The sequence below is a fragment of the Miniopterus schreibersii genome, assembly GCF_964146895.1.
Source record: "Miniopterus schreibersii genome assembly, chromosome: 19".
NCBI classification, from domain to species: Eukaryota; Metazoa; Chordata; class Mammalia; order Chiroptera; family Miniopteridae; genus Miniopterus; species Miniopterus schreibersii.
This window is the reverse complement of record NC_138119.1, coordinates 10,577,964-10,601,274: the sequence shown is the minus strand read 5'-3', so window position 1 is coordinate 10,601,274 and position 23,311 is coordinate 10,577,964. Positions and strand designations below refer to the sequence as shown.

Below are 23,311 nucleotides of genomic sequence, written 5' to 3'. Positions count from 1 at the left end.
ACCATGGCCGTGAATACGGCGTTCTAGAAGTTCACAGCTGGCGGTGCCAGAAGCACTGTGTGCAAGGTGGCACACCCACACCAAGTATCTGTTCCAGGGAGGACAGTGACTAACCCTACCAGAGGGTGCTCAGCCCGCTGCCAGTGGCAGCTGGATGTCCCAGGGAACAGTGCCAGTTGGGAGCTCGTCGTTGGCCTCCGCCACGCGCAGGCGGAACATCCCACACTAGCGGTGGCCAGCTTGGTTTGATGAGGGGAACTACATTGTTGTTGGGCGCAGGCATAGCCTTCATCTCCGCCACATCTCTGCCACTTTTTACTTGAGTCTCTTGAGCAAGTACCCAGGTGGTTAGGGAAAAAGACTGACTGAAATCATCTCACCTACCTGATTATTGTTATTTTACTGTGCAACAAACACCCTTGATAAGCACTCAGATAGGCTCCAATGGTCCAATCTCAGACTCTCCAATCCTTGGTCATGGGGCCAAACCATTAGTCATCGCCCACAGTAGACATCATATAATCCAGGCAAAGCAAGAAACAAATACACTGCTGAGAACTCTGCTCACTTAGAGGGGAGTGTTTGGATAAGAGGAAATGGTGGGGGGTGGTTTTCAGGGGAAGAGTGTGGTAAAATCCCTGAAGACAGGGAAGCAGACATTTGATGTTAGAAGCGAAGTTAAACGGCTCTGTTCCCAGTCTACCTCTCTTCATACACAATGTTTTCCTTTTATTGATCTCATCTGTTTTCCCCTCTCTCCTCTCCTTTTTTCCAAACCAAGAGCCAAAATAAAAACAAAAAACCCCACAGAGAACATTTCTGTGTTTCCAATAACAAGTTGAAGAGCCCAGGCAGGGAGGGCTGCAGAGCCCCAAGATTCTAGGTTCTCGCTCGGTCAGATGCCCAGCAGGAGGGTGCCTGGGGGAGAGGAGGGTGAGGAGAAGGGAAGGCTGGGCCCAGACTCACCGGGCTGGGCAGCGCAATGGGGCTGGCGGGGAGGGGACATGAGGTGAAGAGAAGTCTCAGAAGGAACCAGAGCCCCCTCACTGTCTGAAGTGAGGCCAGGTGCTGATGATGTCGTACAGAGCCTTCCCAGGAGACAGGGTGTTGATAACATCACTCTGCCCCACCAGCAGGTAGTTGGGAGTCAAATACCCCTTGTCCACCGCACACTGGATCAGGGTCTGAGCTGCCTCCAGAGCTGCGGCATTGGGTGGGGTACCTGCCGAACACAGACAGCCCATCAGTCATAGAATCCCAGGCCACCCTGCCCAGAGCAGCACACGTGCCTGCATGCCCCCCTAACCCACACCCACCACCGAGCCAGTATACCCACTGTTGCCAGGCACCCTATGCAGACAGACAGAAGATTAAGTCAAGGCTTCAGATTCCTCAGCACCAAAGACTCAAAACAACAGAGCCTGGGAGAACATATGCAATGACCCTGGGATATACAAAGCCTTTATCCACTGCAAAAATTTAGCCTGGTAGCTCCCAACAAGGGACATTTAGCTCTCCAGGGGACACTTAACAATGTCTGCAGATGTTTATGATTGTCACACCTAGAGGAAGGGTGTCTCAGGCATCTGGTGGGTCGAGGCCAGGAATGCTGCCAAAAGTCCTGCAATCCATGGGACAGCCCCACAGCAGAGAATCATCTCACCCTGGAGGTCACTCGTGCCAAGGTTAAGAAACCTTGTTGTAGGCACAGGTGTGCTTCCTGAACCCTTCCCTTATCCATCTCCATCTCCAAGTATATTCCTGGTTACCCCTTGCCCCTGTCTAACACTCATTTTAATATCAGCTTAACCAGCCCCAGTGGCTTGGTCTCCTCTTCCCAGAGGTTCAGCCAAAGGCCCCTGAGTCTAAACAAACTCTGGTCAATAGCTCTGAGCAATTACAATTCTCAGTGTGCACTCTGGGTGCAGAGGCAGGGCCTTGTTCATGGCTGTGACTAATAAGGCAAGTGTCCCTACATTGTTGCTGTGGTGTGACTTAGAAAAAATATACACAAAAATCTTTCCCCCTCATCTTACATGTGTCTTGGATATTGGAAAAGAGATATTTGGTTGGGTGTGGAGGAAGTAGATTTAGGGTGGGCATTCTACACAGGGGTCACTTCTGGTCACAATCAAGGTAATAAAACATCAAATTTGAAGCTGGGTAAATCCAGCAAATGCTAAAACGACACCTGAGTCTGAGGCCCTTATCTCCTGTGTCAGACACTCTCCTTCACACACCATGCAGTGACCACTACTGCCCAAAGCATCCACTTACCTGAGAAGGTACCTATGAAGGCGATGCCCAAGGCAATGTCATTGTAGCCATGAGTGTGGGAGCCTTGGACATTCCAGCCCACACCTTCATAAATGACACCATCTTGGCCCACGAGGAAGCTGGAAAACCAAGAGGAGAGGTAGAGATCAGCATGAAAGAGAGGCACTCTGGGATTGTTCCATTCATTCATTCATTCATTCATTCATTCATACCTTAACTCACCAACCATTGATTAGCTATGAAATTTTAAGCACTGTTACAAAAAAGAAAGTCCTTGACAGTGGCTTGCTGGCCAACCAGCTATCATGGGGATGGGGAGGGAGACAGCAGGAAGCCCTGATTTCTATCTTTGATTTCTGTGGTGTAAAACTTCCACCTCAGTCAATTCAGGCTACCAATGACTGAACAACTGGCTTGTAAAATTCCTGAATCTCCAATAATTGACTCTCATGACCCCATGTAGCTGCAGCACATCACTGCTGCCCCAGGTAGCTCTCAGTCTATAAAGAAAAGAGTGACAGCTTTCAACCCCTACCACCTGGCCTTTTTACACCTCACCAATGAGCTGTTTCCCCCAAGGTGATCTGTGACCTCCTTAAGACTAAGTAAAAACTATGCTTCTCTGACCTTCATTTTCCTGATCTCTCTGTGCATTTGACACTAAGGACCCCTCCCACCTTCTCAAGCACCCTCTTCTCTTAGCCTCTATTACACCACACTCTCCTGGCTGTCTTCTCTGGCTGCGCCCCCTCAAACTCCTCTGCAGCTCATCTTTCCTGCATGATTGGGCTTCCTCAGGACACTGCCCTCAGCCCTCTCTCTCCTGCTATTGCATCAGCTCATCAGAGAATAAGGTATTCCTTTTCTGAAGTGGAGCCGCGTATTTTTGTGTAACCGTAGCTGCCCCACAGTGACACCAGTGGAAACTACTCTAGTGGAGATTCCAAGATGGCAGTGGGTTAAGTGGAAGCTACACTGACACTCTCCCAGGACCAAACTGGAATTACAACTAAAACATAGAAAAATCATCCTGAATAACCAACTGAAGACTAGGTAGAGAGAACCCTTATGACCAAGGACATAAAGAGGAGGCCACATCGAGACTGGTAGGAAGTGTGGAGGTGGTACTCTTGACCACAGACCGTCTCAAAATGGGGAAATAAGGAAATAGTGCACCATGAAGTTACGGTGCAGGGGACACAATGAAAGGTCAAAGAGCCAAGGGACAGGCAGCTGCCCTCTGAAGCCTGAATGGGGAAAGGGAAAGGACCTCCCTCAGCCCTTATCATTTTCCAAATTTATAGTCAATTGTCAAGTATCCATTCTAATTAAAGAGAGCAACGTTGTGAGTGGTCCTGCGTGGCAGGACATGGCAAAGCACGGGGTAGGTCCTTATAGGTGAAAGATGCTGGAGGAAAGTTTTCTCCTATCCTGGATGGGTTGCTACTAAAATGGGGAAGGGGAGAGGAGAGGCAGTCAGCTGGGAGCATATAGCAAGTGATGGTAACTCATCTAAGGCAGAACACTGCCCTCTGGGCTAGCAGTATCTCAGCCTACAACAAAATTTTGTGTGATTGTTCCTGTTAGGACATTAGATGGCTCCTCCCACTTCCCTCAAGGGCTGCTGGGCTCTCTATCTTCACACTTCACCCTGGCCCAACACCTAGCGTCTCCTCCCTGCCAGCCCGAACCTATCCCTCCTGTCTCAGGTTAGCATCAACCTCTCCTGCTGGAATCCTCCAGAAACCTTATCTGCAAGTTTTGCAAGCTCTGAGAGAATCCTTTAAGAAGCTCTGCTTTCCCCCAGGTTAGAGTGCTCTTTATTAAAGAGATTAGAGAAATCAGAAGGTATTATCTGGCTCTCCCCCTGCCTTCGGATAGGAGAGATTCTCTCCCCAGGAGGCTGACAGTGTCCAGTTGCAGAGCAATAGCATGAGTCCAACACTAGGGAGACAAACCACAGGCTGCAGCCAAACAGGGAGCAGAGCCTGAGCCGCTGAGTAGTGTGAGGTGATTATGAGAGAGAAACAGGCTTTGATTACCCTTTCTACAGATTGCACAATCTTGCACTCATATGACTCTTCTACTATCTTTTCAGCAGAGCCCTGGCCTGCGTCATGTCATTATATGACTTTGAAAAAGGACACATTTGGGGAACATGCTTAGGGGAATGAGCGCCCCCTAGTTCTGTGCTAAGGCCCACACAGGGTTGCAGGAGAAACCTGTGGTTCCACATGGGGCACCTCTTGTGCAGTGGGCACTCAGTAAACATTAGTTCCCTCTCCCCTCCTTTCAAAGTTTCAGTGTCTGCTCCCAAGGGATAGAAGCCCACGTGTCCTCAGGTCCACTTACTTATACCCGATGTCACATGAGTTGAATCTGTCCATGACGAGGGACTGTATAGTTTGGACCAGCGGGCGGCACTTCTCAGATGTGTTGCAGGCTCTCCCCGCAGTGTGGATGATGATGGTGTACTTAGCTGGGTGGGTCATTTTGGGGCAGTGGGTCTCCCTGGCCCCCCAAGCAGACCGAGATACAATGTCGGGGCAAGCTGTGTGGAGCCAAAAAGCAAGGATGTGAGGATTCATTGTGCCCATCCATGGCAACCCCCTCACTAGAGAAGGCTGACCAACGTAATCCCCAAGATCCCCCAACATCCACCACCCTCTGGGCATCTTGGCCTGATCCCGACTGGAGCTCGAAGAGCCCTGCAGCTCTCAGAGGCCCACCTGGGAACGGGTACCTCTGCACAGAGGGGTTGGACTCCAGAGGCAAGAACCAAAGAACCACAGCCTCTGATCCAAAAATCAGAACCCAAAGGACAGTGGGACTGCTGATTCTGAGGGGACATGGGTGCTCTTTATTCCAAGAGCAAAGCGTACTTATTTATCTGCATGGTTGGCTAGTGTGTTGGGGAGGAAGAGAGAGAATGTGTAATGGGGATCTTTTGGAGAAAGCAGCTGAATTTTTATTTGAAAGCATGTCTCTGAGAGTCACTTGTGATCTATAAAACTCTCTAACAATGTAGGCAATTATTAATGTCGACAGATGGCATAAGCCCAAAGGTTAAGATTAAATTTGCTCAGAGCTTTAATATAATAGACCTAAAGTCTTTAAAACTTTATTAAGTCCAAGAAAAGGCTGCAAGTGCTTATTAACTGTGGAGACCAGGCCCTCGATAGCTGACTGGTTTGGATGCTGCTGCTTATTAAACCCAAAATCAACCTTTTGTCCACCTTTTATTACCTGAATGATGTCAATCTCCTGCTCTAAAGTCAGGGTAAGTGGAGACTTAATCACTCCAGCCTGTTCGTGCTGTTCCAGTTTTTGTACTTGCGTGTTTGTGTTAGATGCCAACCTTCTCCGTGGTTTTATTTTCCCTCCACAGCACTTTTTACCAAGTAATGTACTAAATAGTTTCTTGTTTATTTGCTACCTGGCTTTCTCTACTTTCTAGGTTGAAACTTCACACAATTGAGACTGTGTTTGTGTGTTTTATTGCCTGGTGTATCCTCAGTGACTAGCAGGTGCTGGGTAAAGAACTGCTGAATGATTGAAAATGATTGAAGACATGAATGCACATGTATCACATCAGGCACAGTGCATGGCTCCCACATTCTGGAAATCCGAGGGATAAAGACGTAACCTGGAGGGTCCCTCTCAAGGTCTCCCTGCCCTAAGGTTTCAAGTTGGGTGACCAGTTATCTATCAGCAGGACTCCAATGAGAGCCTGACCAAAAAGGTCACTCCCAGTGGTGATTTGAAATTAGGGGGGATTGAGGCTCAGGAGGGTTGAAAGTCTTACCTTTCTTGGGACCTGCCTTCTCCAGAGGAGCCAGGCAGTTCTCGCCTTTCACAAGAAATGGCTGAGCATACAAGGGTGACAGGTGGCCCTTCTGGACAGCATAGGACATCAGGCGCTCCATGGCTGACAGGGCAGCTGGGCTGGGACTGTGGCCTGCAAGAGAATGAACTGTGGGAAACCTCGGCCCAGCCTGAGTCTGGGGGCTCTGTGGGAAGGACGGGATGCCCTGGCAGCCCCTGCAGAGCTGTCAGAGTGGAAGAAAGGGAAATAGGCTACCCCCAGGTTGAAAGTGTGAAAGTCAGGGGTATGCCTGGACAGAGCTCTCGGTGCCCCAGGATGAAGACCTTCCCCAGTGAGCGCTAAGTCTTCTTTCATCCTCTCTCTGTCCCTGGAAGAGCTGAAGGCAGAGCTATGCTCAGCAGTGCCCACTTGGCTGGGTCAGGGTTTCCCGTCAGAAGGGGCCTACCTGGGCACGTGCCAGCCTCTTTTCCTGCATTCACTGTATTAACCCCCCACCACAAACCTCAAAGGTAGCTGCTGTTATTACCTCCACTATTCATAAAGAGGAATTTGAGCTTCCCAAGAAGTAATGGGCTCAAGATCCCACAACTAACAAAGTGACACCCAGGTGACAACGAGTGGTCACATAAACAAAGCATGCTGAACACCAGAGTCTCTGGCATGCTGGGCACCACCCCAGAGCTGGAAAAGGAAGACGGAAGACTGGGGCTTGTGTTCTGATTCCTCTCCTTCCGAGTCACCTTGGGTCATTTACCTCTGAAATACGGGTTGCATGTTATATAATAGTGACCATGGGACTTATCCAGACTATTGATAAGGGCATTGAGAGGGGACAGTGAGAAACTAGATGTGCAAGAACTTTGCTAACAGTCAAGGGCCCACAGACCCCAGGGAATGGTCCTGGAACTTGTCCATGAGGATGTGGCGGCTGGGGGGCAACAATAAGAACAGGAGAAAGTAGAAGGGATTCAGGGATTCAGGGATTTAGAAAGCTCAAGGTTGTTTCTAAAAATTTCTAAAAAACGCAAAATCTCTGATAAGAGAGCTGGGAAGAGGAAGCGTCGACAGGGAACAGAAAAGCATGGCCTGGTGTTACAGGAGTGTCGGGGCCAGAGAGGAAGGTGTGACTGTCATTGACACAGAAGTGAGAGTCGAGGCGCAGGTCCTTCCAGGAGCAGGAGGAGAACAGGCTGTGAAGAGAAGGCTGGAGAGCACCCCCACTGAGAGAGGCCAGAAGAGGAACCTCCTGTGGGGAAGAGAGCCAGGCCAGGGGAGGACTCAGCTGTCCTGTCAGGGAAGTCAAGGGGGAGGAGACTTCCAGGAGAGAGGGAACCAACCACCCGGGGACGTGTGTGAAGGGCGAGAAGACAGCTGAGTGCTGAGAAGGAGCTAGGGAACTCTGGAGAAGGGGAGCTGGGATGCCCGTTACCTTCCTTGGTGCCGAAGAAGGCGAAGCCCAGGGAGACGTTGCTGTAGCCCTGGGTGTGCACACCTTGCACGCCCCAGCCGACACCTTCGTACACCCTGCCATCGTCCCCAACCAGGAAGCTGCAGGCAGGGAAACAGCGGCTCAGTGGCTGGTTCCCGCAAGAGGAGCCACCTACAGAGCCTCCAAAGGAGAAGGGCTCGAGCCACGGCCACTAGAGGAAACGGGCAGGGACGCGTCCCAGGCCACGGCTGGCCGTCGTTTATACTCATCCTCAGTAGTAAGAGGGACCATTCCCACACTCCCTAGCCGCTCCTCGTTCAGAGGCCTGGGCTTTCTCAGACTCGGAAGGAGAAAAGGCCTGGAGTTAACACAGACCCAACCGCACAACGTCAGGGCTCTTCTCAGCCCCCACATTTCCTTAAACGTTTCCTTTCCTCCTTCCTCAAAAATGTATGCTTTCTGTGTGTTCTCCATGCAGGCTGCCCACCAGGGCTCTGCCTTGCAAAGACCTCCGGGGAAGCAGCACCTCTGACAAGGACGCGATGCAGGCTGTCTCTTCGGGAAGCAACCCCAGAAGCCAGAGCGAGGGAGCGAGGGAGGCAGAAGGAAGGAACTCGAGGAAGTGGGGGAGTTGGGCTGGCTTCACACTGGCCACCGGGGGCTCAGTCCCCTCCACCCCCATCATAGGACCTTCCAAGGAACCATGTCCATGCCGCTTAGAATTGCCCCTCAGAAAGGCTGGGGGCTGAGGGAATGATCCACCACTCCTGCCCCCCCCAGGAGGGCATTGCTCCCCTTATTACCACGCAGGACTTGGGTGAGAGCCTGGAGCAGAAAAGAGAGAGAGGCAGTGGGCACCGAGGCAGGAAACCATTCCGGTGCACAGAACCTGCCCACAGCTAGCAGAAGCCAGAGGCCACATGCCCTTGACCACCAAGAGGGTCTGCTAGAGTGGCCAGTGGGAAAAGAGACGAACAGCTGCCTCACCAGGTGGAAGCCCCGTGTGTGTGGTGTAGTGGGACACACAATGGGTAGAGACAGTTCTGAGCCAGTTTGGGCTCCAGAACTCTCACACAGTTGTGTGACTTTGAGAAAATCAAACAACCTCCTTGTCTTGGTCCCTCACCCTCAGCATGGGAAGCCAGCCTCACCCACTGTCAGGAGCAAACCCACTCCAGTGCGTGGAGTCATTCATAACCTGCAATGTGCTGTGTGAGCTAGGCTCGGAGGGGGTTAGAAAGTATAGCTAGAACTTAACCATCTCTGCTTCCTTTTAGGGGATCTCAGAGTCAAGGGCCTCAGAAAAATCCAAAGGATTTGGAATTTTATAGGGTTTTGAAAATATGTTATTTATTATAAACCCGATATAACCTCAACCCAGAAAGTCAGGAAATCAGATGAGAAGGGGGGGAAGAGCGTTCCAAGGAGCAGCTCTGACCCTGTGCCTCTAGCCCCATTGCTTACTTGTAGGCCAAGTCACACCAGCTGTTGTTGTGCATGTGATAGGCCCGCAGCTCACGCAGCCGCTGACTGCAGGCAGGCTGACTGTCACACTCCAGCCCAGGAACATGGTGCATGACAAGGAAGTCCACTGGCATAGTCAGCGGGGTGCTGCAGCCGACAGCTCCCGCCCCCCACTCCTTACGAGAGACCATGGTGGAGACATCTGTGGGGGGAACGCCGGGAGGGGGATGTCACTCAGCACACATTGCCCCATCATTGCCACATTAGCCCCTGAGCAGTGCGTGCCATTCTGGGCTATGTGTGCCTGGTGCTGGTGGAGGAGCCTAGGAGAAGGCCTTCAGTAGCAGGCACCCTCTTCTCTCCTCCACATCCCCATCTTGCCCCCACTCATCCCAATGCAGAGTCTATACCTGCACAGAGAAGCTGGATGCTTTGCACAGAACCTGCCCACAACTAGCAGAAGTCAGAGGCCACATGCCCTTGACTACCAATTAGGTCTGCCCAGGCCCCTGCTCCAAGAAGCATCCCCCTCTTGCCACTCACCCTGGGGAAAGCCCTGAGCCCCCCTCTTGGTCTCTCCTGGGCACTAATGCCCTCTGTGTGCACTGTGCTCTCCAAGGGTTTTCTCTGTGACTCTGCCTGAGTTCTTTGTCCTTCCCGAGCCATCTCTGAGGGGGCTACAGTCCCTCCTCAGCCTGGGGCTCTCTCCAGGCAGGACCTGGTTTGGCAGGGTGTGGGTCTCCATCCTTCAGCTAGAGTGCAGACCTGGCCTCCCCCCTTCCTGGTTTCTGTCCCTCCTGGCACCACTCCATCCCCAGGGGTCAAGGCAGTCTATGCAGGCAGCTTGCCTTGTCCCTCTCTGTGTCTCAGACCCACTGCCCCCATCTCAGCAATGAGTGGCTGTGCTGACCTCAGATATATCTGTCACCTGAGGATCCCCAACCCCAGCCATCCTTAAGCCTCGTCACCATACAGACCCAGACTGCCTTTTCCAGTGAGCTGGGAAATGTTGCCGAACAGGTACCGGAGCCTCTCTGACAAGAGTCTGGTTTGTGTTTTATCCCAGGAGAAATCACCTGCAAAGGAACATTCCATTTTGCCTCAGTCCTCAAAGAGCCCAGTACCAGCCACCTCAGCACACAGCTCGGGCCAGGAACTGCCTCTCCCTCCAGGCTCCCTCTGTCTCCCCAGACCCCTGAGGCCCTCCAGGAGCCCCTCTGGGCTGACCAGAGGACCACCTCCAAGAGAAGCACATGGTGTGGTTTTCTCCAGCACTGACTCCAGGCACTCCCCCAGAAAGCTAGTGACATAGCCAAGGGCAGGGAGTTGGAAACATTACCCTTCTCTCATGAGCTACATCTACACACACAGCTGGGAAAAAAAAAGCTGGGAGTGTACCCAGGCACTTTAAACTCACAGTGTCCTCTCTGTGTGACTCTTACCTAGTGGAAGCTATGGGGAGAGTAAGTGGAGGAGGGATTAGAATAGCCTGTGATAATCAAGACAGTTCCTGTGGGACTGGTTTGGGGCATTTGAGATGCCCCTGCTCCTGTGAAGGACCATGGAGACGGGCATCCTAACTCCCCAGGGAACTTTCCCTTATTGAAAAACGTGAACCCTGGTCACAGGCTAGCCTCTGGTCCACATAATAACAAATAGCACTGTGAAGTCCTTTCTGAATTTTCTCCTTTCATCCTCACAGTAAGTTTAGGAGACCATAACCTCACCTCAATTTCAGGTGGTAAAATTAAGGTCTAAAGAGCTAAATAACTTGTTTAAAATCATTGCTAGATGCAGGACAAGAATTTGAACCTTGGCCTACAGACTCCAAGCTCTGGGCTCTTGATACAAAGCTATTCTTTCTCCCTATGGGAGAGCCAGCATTAAAAAATTCCTGCAATGAGACTTTAAATGATTCTTTTAGTTACTCTCAGACCCTCTGATCCAATGATGGAAAACTTACCCCAGGCCCCGAGACCTAGGACAGGAAAGAGAAGAAGCCACAGCAGCATCCTCACGTGATCCTGGGACACTGACGAGGACATTGTGGACCTTGGCCCTGGGAGAGGCACAGACAGTTAACCTGACCCCCCCATGTGCACTCCTCAAACAGGCACCCACCCACTGCATGGCCCCCTGTCTGCCTCCTGCCCAACTGTGGGCCTCCTGAGGGCCAGCTCCTGGCCAGACTTCTCAGGGTCCCCAGTACAGGTAAGCTGCTCGCCAGAGCGGTAACCACCCTCGTCCTGTTAGCCTGGGCAAGTCCATTTCATTGAGTGCCTACTGTGGACAGGGCCTGTGCGGACACTCGCACTTGCAATATTACTAATCCTCACACTAACCCTGAGTGTAGCATTGCTGACCCCCATTCTCAGAGGGTAGGGCCATAGAATCCAGATGCACATGGGTGGGTCTAGTACTGAGACCTTCCCAGCTGGGGATGGGTTGGGAGGGGGGGGACGTCCCCAGTTCTAAGGCCGAGGAAATCTGATCTTAACTCTCCATCTGGCTGAATCCAGTCCCTTCACTGGGAGAGGCCTTCCCAAGAAAAAACACTCACACACACACATTCAGAAATACCTGGGGATCCCGGGCAGGTCAGGGTGCAGGTGGCTCACCCCTCATTGGCTGGCAGCTCCCCCTTTCAGACTTGGCCTCTGCCCTTCACCCTCCCTGCACTAGAGGGCGCCCCCTCCTGGGAACGGAGCCTCAGGCTCTGGCTCCCCAGAGGGGGAGAGCTGGATCCCTAACAGAAGCTGGAGAGGAGAAGGGCAGAGGTCTGAGGCTCGAGCCTGCTCCCTCCACAGCACTGAGAGGAGCCTGGTGAAACCGGAGGCGGGTTGAGAGCAGGGGCCCGCCCTGTGAATAAGCCCAGGTGCCTCCTCCCTGGGAAAGGGCAAGATTGCCCAAGCTCCCTGAGCTCCTTCCTCACCCCAGCCCTCAGGAGGCCCGGCCAACCTGGGGGTGCCCATGGGACCTGGGGGGGGGGTCACATCCCACATCTGGGAACTTCCTGGCCTGGAGACAGATCTTCACTGGGCGTGTGAAGGCTGTGGGTAGAGGTTCCTTGCCAACACCCTGCCCCACAAAGGACTGGGGGTGGGGGACAGTGTCCAGGATAGCAGCAAAGAAATAGAAAGATGCATTCCAGGAGGCGGCAGCCATGCCCTGTTCTGACTCTGTAGCCTCCATGCCCATCATCCCCCCTTCTGCCACACCCCCATCCTCAGCAGCAACTGTCATCCACCCAGGGAGCCTCCCACAAATGGAGACTCTCCAGCCCCTCCCTCACCCCAGCTCTAGGCCGTATTATAGCCACCACCTAACTCACCCCACAGTGCACAGTCTGATCTCCTGGAGCCCTTGACTCTTCTCACAGCTCCACATGGCACTCCCCTGAGCGCAATAGGACATGAGTCTCCAGGGGGACCTGCGGGTGCTCTCACCTCGCAGGGGAAGGGACAGCCTCCGGAGACTGTGGACAGGACCCTTCTGAGGGAGTGCCCCCATCCAGAAAGGCTGCCCTTCTCAGAGTTGCAGTCTCACCCTCAGGCCCAGGGTTCCGGGAAAAGCCCTCTGGGAGGCGTCCTTTGAACCCACGCTGGTCTCCCCCACTGTTCTCCCCAGTGGGTCCACCCAGGCCCGGGCTGGGAAGACAGCCGAGAGCACCTGTGCAGGAGAGCAGGGGATACATCCTGGGGCAAGGGTGCTTATGGGGACAGGCTGGAGACAGAGAAGGAGATGAAGTAGAGCTAGCCTGGGGCCCAAGCTGCAGGGACCCCACAGTTTCACAAACATTGGTGACCCGAGGCTGTCCACGCTTCTGCTGTCTCCCAGTCCTCACTACCATCAAAACTCTTACAATGAGAAGGCTGTGGGCTCGCCCGCCTCCCGGGCATCGAATTAGGGAGTTAAGGAGACTGGTTCTCCTCTGCAGATGGGCTGGGGGACCAGGAAGCCCGAGGAGTGCTGGCTGCCTAAGAGAAGAGAAAGAGCAGGTAGAGCAGAGTTCAGTCGGAGACTTGCAAATTCTTGGGGGACTAACAGGCCTAGGGGCTCCCTGAGGCAAACACCTATTCTGGGTGAGGGCATCGGGAGGGAGGAAGAGTGCTATGTGGTCTGTGCCCTTAGGAATAAAATCCTCCCAGGCCTGCTAAGTTCTGAATGACCAGCGCTGGTGCCCTTCCCAGCCCTTCTCACCTGTCTCAGCTGGGTGGCTCCCTCCCTCACCTGGGCCCGAGGCTCCACTTCAGCCTGGCTTCTTCCAGAGGCCTCTGTGAATAGTGACCATCAGTCCTGCCTAACTCCCTCTTCTGCATCATGTAGGGTTAGGATGTCTTTATAAAACCTCCACGATGGAAGCCCCCAAGTCTGTCTCGTTACCGGTCCCTGACACAGCAGAGCATGCTTTTGAACGGTGTGGAAAGAAGAAAGGAGAAAGAAAAGCAAGTTTGAGGTCAAACTGTTTCCAGAATAATATTTCACTGCACTGATATTTACACTGATGATGCAAAAACAACAAGATGTAAAACTGTTAGTGCCTCAGCCAGAACCAAGAGGTGGCACCAAACTGCACTAGCAGTCAGTGTATTGATCACCCTGTATTCTTTCCAAGAGAAAAAGAGTTTCATTTGAGGATGTTTTTGATGAAGCAGTAAAATTATTCATTTTATTAGATATTTTCTTTTATTAAAGCCCTCGTGCGATTGTGTGGTGAGCGAAACTAGTCACTTTTCCCCTGGAACACCATTTTTACTTGAAAGAAAGAACAAATAGCACTTCAAGGAAAACAACCAACGGGGTTTGTTTGAATAATAAATTTGGAACATTCCAGCAAAAGTCAGAATTTTGGAATATTGCACCTGCCACCATGAGTTCAACAGTTTCCCAATACTCAAAGATTTTTCTGATGAGATAAATGGTGATATTAATCAGTGTTATTTTATATATCTGTTAGAGAGTGAAATGTGTCAGCATTTGGAAGATGAGATTAACTCAGCGAATCATTATTTCCCAAATGGCCATACATGAAGTTACAAAGTCATGCCTGGATAAAAGACCCATTCAAATTTTGTGATAGACCAACGGATTCTAATTTGACAGAGTACAAAGGATTCATTGATATGGTTTCAGATTCCACACTGCAACTAAGCTGCGAGAAACCTCCACTTGTTGAGTTTTGGTGAATTACTAAAAAATAATATCCACGATGATATTTAAAGACTATTAAAGACTCTTCTCACTAGCTTTTTAAAAAACTATAACTATTTTGTATTTAAAAAATTAAAAATGTTACTATGCAATGGGTTTACTAATACTATGTTAGGTGAATTAATAAGTATTTTAAAATTTTTACATTTATAATATTGTAAATATTAATCAATATAACCTACATGGAACAAAAGCTCTTTGAGATACTCAGTAATTATTCAAGTGCAAAAGAGTCTTGAGAACAGAAAGGTTGGGAACCCAGGCCAAGGATTGCCACAGGCTGTCCTGATGCGTGGAGGCCACAAGGGTGCAGCACACACTCTGATCATCGCAGAGCAGCCTTTCGCCCACAAGAAGCTCCCCTGTCCCCATCACACCCCCACTTCCTTCTCTGCTCTCCCATGCTGCACCACTTCCTAATTATAGGAAGTGACAATCTGCTAAGCATAGGTTCCATCGTAACCCAGTAGTATCATGTCAATCTGCAGACCTTTATCAGTTGTCTCTCGTGTGCAAAGCTTATCCAGGCTGAGTAAATACGAGAAACCCACTCTCAAGGAGTTAATCTGAGACTGACCCAAAGGCCAGTAATTAAGATGCCAACATGGTAATGTATGTGAGAGCCCTTCGTTGTCTATAAAGGGCTGTATACTTCAAAGGGATTCCTGAGAGGCAGAAGAAGCCAGCAGCAGGTACTGAGATACTCGCCAGAAATTTCTGGAAGGATCTAAAACCTCAGGGACATAATGAAGACAAAAACTAGGTTCTGCAAGAGATAGGGGAGGAGAAGGATTGGAAAAACAGAAGCCAGGAAAGAGAAAAAGAAACACCAGATGTTTTTTATTTGTTTTCCAGAAATCACAAAAGTTATGAGAAGACAGCCGAGGTAGAGTGAGGGGGAGGCATTCAAACTTGGGAATGCTTCAGGTGAAGGATCCAAGAAGCCAGCCTGCTGGAGGGGCCTCGCTGTGGATGCCGAAGCAGGGAATGGGGCTGCTGTGAGCAGGGCGCCTCAGGACCTTAGGCCGGTCGGCAATGCCCACGAGGATGCAAGGGGTCAGCCAAGGCTTGGTGTGGACTGAGCCCAAAGATGCAGGACAGTGGTCTGAGGTTACCGTGAATAACTCCTCTGAGCCATTCTAATGTACCAGAGACACAGAATGAGCAGTAGGGGCATGGGGCATGTCAGCAGGCCTGTGGTCAGGAGTCCAAATCCAGAAATCTTCATTGAAGAACATGTGGGAGTCCTGAGCTGGGATGGAGGCAAGGAGGGCAGCAAGGAGGGAAGGAGGGGTTGCAGGAAGAGTCAGCAGGCTGTGTGCAGCCTGGAAGGGGCTGGCCCGGCTCCAGCTGCCCTGTGGGGAGAGGAAACCTGACTTCACCAGCTGAGGGAGCAGTAAGTAAACCAGGAGATTCGCTGTATTTGTGGAGCCCACCAAGATTCCATCGAAACTGCAGTCTGCGCTAGGTAGTACCTAAAGGCCAGCTAATCCCATCTCTTCACTTAAGGGATAAGAAAATGGAGATCCTGCCTGGCCGGTGTTGTGTAGTGGTTGTAGAGCCATGCACCAAGAGGTCACTGGTTCAATTCCAGCTCAGGGCACATGCCTGGGTTGTGGGCTTGATCCCCAGCAGGGGGCGTGCAGGAGGCAGCTGATCTATGTTTATGTTTCTCTCTCTCATCAATGCTGCTATATGTCTCTCCCTCTCACCTTCCTCTCTCTCTAAAAATCAATAAAAACTTACTTTTTAAAAAAAGAAAAAGAAAGAAAATAAAGGCCCAGACGTGGAAATAACTTCAGAAGCCCACCCAGCAAGTCTGGCAAAGCTAGGACTAGGACCCAGCTCTCAGCCTCTCAGTCCACTGCAAGCTTTCAACCACTGTCCCTCTCATAGGCTAGAGGAGGCAGAGCCTGGGGAAGGCCCCACGGTGTGCTCAGCATTGTACCCCATTATAACACCTGGTATAATATGGACAACTTAGAAGGGGCAAAATCCCCTGAAGGACATCAGCTGGGACATGGGGAGAGGAAGGGCACAATGACTGGGCTGGAGCTGCAGCAGCTCTGCCAGCTCACTTGTATTCTGATTCATTTTTAACACAGCCAATGGAGCCATACCCTTTCCTCCCAATGGCAGCCTCTAGAGTCGCTGTCCAGAACCAGGAATATTGCTCCAATTTATGCCCTAGCAGGAGGCTCTGAGTTTCCCCAAGGAGAAAACCCCACTTCCTACCCCCTTATTCCATCCAACCTCTAGCCTGCTGGGCAGTGAGAAGGCTAGGTGGGGTGGGGCACCTGTTGATGGAGCCAACAGTAGCCTGCCTGGGTCAGGACCTCCACTGCTCAGCCCTGGCCTCCCCCGAGTTTGGGCTGGCCTGGAACCATGGGGCCTGCTGTGGCCTTTGGACACCACTCCCAAGTGAGTGTCCCAACCCTGAGGCCCCACATCAGTTGCCACAGTCACCCTGTTGGTGGTGCTGTTTACGTTCTCAGGCCCAGCCAGCCTCTCCAGTTCCTACAGGCTGAGATCCTTGGTCCAGAGTGAAACGTGCTTCAATAGAGGCAGCAGAGGGCGCTGTGGGCTCACAGAGGAGAAGCGCCCGGGTACCTGCCCTGATTGCCAGAAACAACAGATTTCCTAATGGCCTGAGGAGGGAAGGCTCCTTGCTGCACTGCAGGCTTCCTCCATCAGCTCGAACAACAGACGGTCGGCCCCACTAGGGAATGCCCCTGAAGTTCCCATTCCTGTGCTCCTGGGCCAGACTTGCATGGCTCATTCATTCGTACATGATTTACTCAGTCATTCAAGCATGCATTTGGCAAGCATTGATTAAATACTTGCTGGGTGCTTGGCACTGTGCCAGGCCCTTGTCCTTAGCTCTCTGGAGCTTAAATGTGATTAGGGATTCGGGATATAAGATTATGCCTTCCCCATGTATCTGTGACTCACTCACCAAGTTCCCCAGCATCTAACATTAATGTCTGGTGCTCAAGGGCTTTCAGAGAGCCGTGCGGTCAGGAGGGGCCAGGGCAGCGAGGGAAGGCTTCCTGACAACTGGACTAAACGACTGCTAGAGGTGGACGGGAACACTCCCCTGATGGAAGCGGAGAGACCGGAGGAAGCAAGAGGTTAGAGAAGGTCCTTATAGTAGGTTCTCCAGACACGCTTCCTGGGTCAAGGGGCAGGGTACCAGTAAGCACATGATCCTTCAGCAAATGTGAGGTCTCCCTTTGCCAGGCCCTGGAGGGCATGAACTTGAATAAGAACTTTGCCTGAGGGTCTACAGGCAATGATCAGACAAAGGCAAAATACGCAAATAACTTCACTCCAGGAAAGGAAGTGTTGTGAAAATAATTGTCCCAGGAAAGAGACTGTTTCCTATTGGGCAGAACAGAGCAGGCTTCCTGGACATACCATTGAACTGAGCCCTGCAGGGTGGGTAGGACTGGATTGGAGGTCAACTGAGTCCAGAGCTCGTGCTACCTGTCACTACCTGCCAACCAAAAAGCAGAGAGAGGGATTGGGTTATAGGTGCATGTTTAATAATATCAGATGTCGGAATCTGGGAAGGTGATGGGCAAAAACTCTAACATTCACCTTCCTTGTAAGCTTGTTAGGAGAAGCTTATAGCGAGGAATCAGAGAAAGGGAACATGGGCAGGAAGTACAGGGGGTTCTGGTCACTTACAGTCCTGGAATTTGAGTCCCTGTGGGGGTCTTGGGTCTTGATGAAGTTCTTCATTACTGGGCCCTGGAACAGGATGGTCAGCATTCTGAAGCAGGCCAAGAGGTGATCGGGTGTGCATCCTTCTGGTGTTTCTGAGACTAATCAATTAGCCTCCACATTCCTGGTGGCCAGGCGTGTTAAGTTTAGGGTTGGGTGAAAAGTCTCTTTATTCTTGCCTGGTCAACTGAGAACAACAACAAAATCTTAGCCAGAACATAAGATTAAACATATACAGTTGATTAATCAGTTACGCCTTCTATTAATAAAAGGGTGGGAAAGGAAAAGAGAGGAAGAGAAGAGCAGGAAAAAATAAAAATCGTATTTCTTTTAACGTTTTTGGGAATTCATCTTTTTTAAAAATATGTTTTTATTGACTTCAGAGAGAGGAAGGGAGAGGGACAGAGAGATAGAAACATCAGTGATGAGAGAGAATCATTAATCGGCTGCCTCCTGCATATCCCCTATTGGGGATCGAGCCTGCAACTCGGGATTGTGACCTGACTGGGAATCAGATCGTGACCTACTGGTTCATAGGTCGCTGCTCAACCACTGAGCCACACAAGCCAGGCTAAAAATCATATTTTTATTCTACCCTTGTACCCCTATCAGGACTGCATCTATCATGAGGGAAGGGCACACCCGGGGTGAGAGAACCAAAGACAAAGGCCTAGAGGTCTCAGTGAACACCATGGGCCCCAGGAGAAGGGGCAGGAGGAAAGGCTGAGCAGGCCAGGCAGGGCCATCCTGAGCGCTTTGTGTGCTGTGCTAAGCAGCTCATCTTTGTCTCCTGGGAGATGGGAGCCACAGGAGGTTTGCAGCCTTGCAGCCAGAGGGGCAGGTCTTGCCCAAGAGGCTACATAAAAACAGTTGTCTTGTTATTATAAGCGCTTCGAGGGTGTGGTTCCATGTTGAGAACAGGATTTAGAAGAGTAATGCTGACAGCCTCTAAAAACATTTAAGCCCCGAGGATCTCTCCCTTAAACTACAAGGGGGAGGTATAATCCAATCACCCTTAGCCTGGAACAAGGATGTCTGGGCCTAGTCCCTGCTATGTCAGCAACCAGCTATGTGACCTTGCTCTGACACCTCTCTGGGTGTCAGTTTCATCTGCAATACAAAGGGGTTGATCACCCCACCCCAACCCTGGCCCCTGTAAGCCAGATTCACCCCCTGTGCACCTAAAAACTCCACTCGAACCCCTTGCCTTCAGGAAGAGCACTTATCACAGAGCCAGGAAGGGGGAGGCTAGGTCATCCTTGGGCTGCTCACATGGGGGAGGCAGAGTGGGTCAGCTCCCCCAGGAGTCCTCAGCCCACCACAGCCCACCCAGCACCAGCTATCACAGGTGGGAAGGCGCCACCTCAACAAGGGGGGGGGGTAAGGCCAAGAGGAGGGAGGGGTGCCAGAGGAGGGGCAGCTTGCTCAGAGGAGGCAGAGGGGTGGGGCAGAGGGGAAGTGAACTACACAAGCAACTTCCTCCCCAACCAGCTCCAGGCCCGGGACTGGGAATTTCACAAAAATACAGAATGATCTATGTGAACATTTCCTGTTCCGCCCCAGCCCCCTTCCTGGCAGCCCAGCTCCTCTGGTTACCACACTGCTCACCTGTGAAGCAATCTAGAGGGCTGAGCAGCCTCTTGGCCATGAGACACCTATAAATGCCTGGCCCACAAGACGCTGTCAAACCCCTCTCTGTGACTCCTCAGCTTAGGTAAGTAAGCTGCCAGCTTCCCTGGGCAGGAGCTTGCCTACCAAGCCTTTCTTTACACCTGCTACCTATCTTGCTTTCAAACCCTCCTGCTGGAAGCCCTCCCTGATTAACCTGCTCACTTTAAAGCTTCCTTCTCATTTCGTTAGGCCACGTTCTGCTGGAGCCTTCTGCTCTCAAGTGCTCTGCCTTTTGATGTTCTTCAGATATTCTAAAAATGATCTCTCCCGTGTCTGGGATAGGACCAGATCCCAGTTCAATGTAAACTGCTTTCTTTTTACCCTGTGTTTCCCCCCTTCATTTCTGTGAGCAGCCAGTAGGAGGTGTCTAGGAAGCACCAGAGCCTTTTTCTTCTAAGCACCTGACCCCTTGCTTCTCCTTAGATCAGAGAACGGGAAGACAGGAGACAGAATGTCGTCTCTGATGGAATGCAGCATTGAGACCATCATCAACATTTTCCACCAGTACTCCACACGCCTGGGCCACCCGGACAGGCTGAACCAGAGAGAATTCAAGCAGATGGTGCAAAAGGAGCTGCCCCACTTCCTCAAGGTAAGGTCGGGCTCCTGGCCAATATGTGCCTGAAAGAAAGTAAGAGGGATGCTGTGGGGCAGTTGGGCTGGGCAGAGGAGAGATGACTAGTTAGGTGGACAAGAAGGGCCCCTCTGAGATGGTAACATCTGAGCTGAGACCTGAATGTGTGAGCTGAGACCTGAATGTTGAGGAGAGAAGCCCCGGAGGAGGCCCGAGGGCACTCTTCTGATCAGAAGGGTCTCCAGTAGGAAACAAAGGGCACGTGGGAAGCCTCGCCCAGCAGTGGCCTGTACACAGCACTCAGGACCGTGTATGGTATTTACTGATCTAAAAAGGATTAGGCAGTTCTAGGAAAAAGGAGGGCCCGTTTTGTTTCTTCACACATTTGGAAACTTTGGGCAGCAGAGACCTGGACTAGGAAGGGTGGTGCACCTGGATACCAGTCTCATTTCCACTCCAGGAGCGGATGTCCTGGGCTATGTGGCCAGCCAACCCTGGAGCTGCCGCCACCTTGGAGGGTTGGAGAGTTGCATCAGTAAAGAGGTTAGGGATGCTGACTGGTCCCCACAGGTGGGGCCTCAGCAAGCAGGATGCTGGATTGGGGTAGACAGCAGGGGGTAGTGCTGGTGAGACTTCCCCTGTGTGAGGCCGGTGCCTCCCCCATCTCCACCAATAACCCCTCTGCCCAAAGCAGAGTGACAGGCCAGGAGAGGAAGGTAGGACCTTGCCAATGGGCTGCTTACGAGGGGCAGGTCTTCCCCAGGGCGATGACAATAATGCAGAAGCCTAGCAGGAGGAAAGGGCCTGGGAGATGAGCTGGGCACCCTCAGGTCCCAGAGGGGACTTAGCTGAGGTGCCCTGGCCAGCAAGTGGCACAGCTGGACCCCACTGGAGCTCTCTTCTGCCACATCTGGATCCTACCCTCCCCTTACAGTCCCTGCACACTTTACTACACCCTTTGGGGTCAACGGAGCACCCACACTGCTTCCTGTCCCTGCACAAGATCCCAGTCCTCTTGTTACCCTCAAGTGCTTCCTGTTACACAGGTTGAAATGAGTGGCACTAATTTGGAACTGGGAGAGGGGAGGGAGGGGCGAAGTGGACAGGAGTGGAGGGGATGGGGCAGGACTGGCTCTGAGCCAGACCTGGGTGGTGTGCGGAATAACTGGAAGGTAAACGGTACCCCGTCCACGGTCATTTTTAAGTTTTGGATTGAGGCCCAGAAGCCAGGCCTGGGCCCCAGTGCCTTTGCCCGGGCCTTTGGCTGTGCTCCCTGTCCTTGGCCTTGGCCACCTCCGCCCTGACCACCCTTCTTCCCAACCTCCAGAAGGAAAAGAAGAATGAAGCAGCCATAAACGACATCATGGAGGACCTGGACACGAACGGGGACAAGGATCTGAGCTTTGAGGAATTCATCATCCTGGTGGCCAAGCTGACGATCGCCTCCCACGAGGAGATGCACAAGAACACCCCCAAAGGGGAAGGCCACAGCCACGGGCCAGGCTTCGGAACGAGTGGCCCCAACTCCTGCCATACCCAGAGGGGTGGCGGCGGCGGCCACGGCCACGGCCACAGCCACGATGGCCACGGCCACAGCCACGATGGCCATGGCCATAGCCACAACCACTAATCAGGAGGCCAGGCCACCCTGTTCCTGCCCAACTAGGGCCCCGGGGCCGTGTGCCACATGGCCGAGGCTGGGGCTGAGATGAATAAAGTGTTGCCCCAAGTCAGTGCTCTGTGTGCTTCCTCCGCCCTGGCAACCTGGCCTTCCCAGGGGCCTGGGTTAGTCACCTGGGCCCCTTCCCCGGGGCTGAGCCCCTTCATTCATAGCAACGAGATGAGAAGCCCCAATGTTGTCGTTCTGTTCTGAGCCCCTTGTGCTCACTGCCCTGACCATTTTCTCACCTCAGACCTCAGACCCTACTGCTCAGGTCCTAGTCACCCCAGCCCAGCTCAGGACTTCCCTGTCCAAACTGTCAAATTGGCCCTTGTCACCAGAGAAAGCAAAAAAGGGGTATCCCATTCCCTCGACATGCCAGCCACCCCCACCACCCAGCCACAACCCCTCTTTACCCAATGCTGTCCACACAGCCATCTCCCTTCTAATGGGACCTGGTTCCTCTAGAAGATTCCAGACACACACCAGACAGGCCATGTCTGAGGAGGAAATCTGGAGTTTGGGCATTGGGAACAAGGACAATTGGGTGTGTTTACCCACAAATGAAGTTCTGAATCCACGGGAGTGGTGGTGTCTGTTAAATGAAGGGTCTTTCTCCCTCCCCATGGACAGCGGGGCTGGTGTGCACATGGGTGAAAGTCAGGGAGTCCAACCCATGCCCAGCAGCCCCATGAGGAGGTTGGACTCTCGAACCAGAGAGCCTTTGGGGCCTGAAGATTCTGGTTCTAAGCCTGAGGGTAAACTGACCTCCCTGAGGTCAGTCCCTGGTCAGTACCTGATGGCTCAGGTCAGCAGGGACACTTGCTTCCCTCTGCAAAACCTGTAGCTGGGCCTGGCTCCCAGCTTCTCTCCTCAAGCAGCCTCCAGACCCAGGAGCTCATTTCAGAGACATCTCAGTGACTCCTCTGCCATCTCCCCCAGCTCCATGGCCTTTCCCAGTTTATCACCAGACTAGTGTCGGCCTTCCGAAGACCACAGCCCAAATCACAGTGTCTTCCCTGCCCGGTCCTTCCACAGAGAAAAGACCAACATAATTAGGATTGGAGGGAGCTGGGGAAAGATTGAGCCATCTTTCCCCCATGTTACCAATGAAGAAAGCAAGGCACAGAGTGGGGAAGGGACCAGTCCCAAGCCCTACACTGAAGGAGTAAGCCAAGACGGTGCAGAGAGGAAAGGGCCTTGAGACCACCTTCTCCATGGCTGCATCTCCCAGCTTCTTCCCCAGGCGCTGGGCATGAAGAAAGGAGCTGCCGGGCCAGACTGCAGGTCTCAGCTCTCCCACGCTGGCTGCAGCGGGCCATGCTGGCCCCTGCTCTAAGGGCCCAGGGGCCTCTGCCGTGGGTGTAAAGATCTAAGGGTTCCCACTGCAGGGCAGCTGGTGATTCGAGGAACTGTTCCAGGCTGTGAGCTCGAGGAACAGAGTCTGGAAGCCCCCAGGTCCTTCTCTGCCTG

At 52.2% G+C, this 23,311-nt stretch overlaps 2 protein-coding genes across 2 annotated transcripts; one reads left to right on the top strand and one right to left on the bottom strand.

Moving 5' to 3' along the window:
* Positions 1-764: 764 nt before the first annotated feature.
* PGLYRP4 (peptidoglycan recognition protein 4) lies at positions 765-11,657 on the bottom strand. The gene is made up of 9 exons (XM_081121461.1): positions 11,577-11,657; positions 10,960-11,055; positions 9,974-10,072; positions 8,997-9,198; positions 7,533-7,651; positions 6,083-6,235; positions 4,630-4,828; positions 2,278-2,396; positions 765-1,222 (listed from the first exon to the last, which is right to left on the bottom strand). The coding sequence occupies exons 2-9, from the start codon at positions 11,039-11,041 to the stop codon at positions 1,044-1,046; spliced, it is 1,152 nt and encodes a 383-aa protein (XP_080977587.1). The 5' UTR covers positions 11,042-11,055; positions 11,577-11,657; the 3' UTR covers positions 765-1,043.
* Positions 11,658-19,542: 7,885 nt separating this feature from the next.
* Positions 19,543-21,910, top strand: S100A9 (S100 calcium binding protein A9). The gene is made up of 3 exons (XM_081121433.1): positions 19,543-19,647; positions 20,028-20,196; positions 21,506-21,910. Exons 1-3 carry the CDS (start codon positions 19,595-19,597, stop codon positions 21,806-21,808), a joined length of 525 nt encoding a protein of 174 aa, XP_080977559.1. The 5' UTR covers positions 19,543-19,594; the 3' UTR covers positions 21,809-21,910.
* Positions 21,911-23,311: the final 1,401 nt, after the last annotated feature.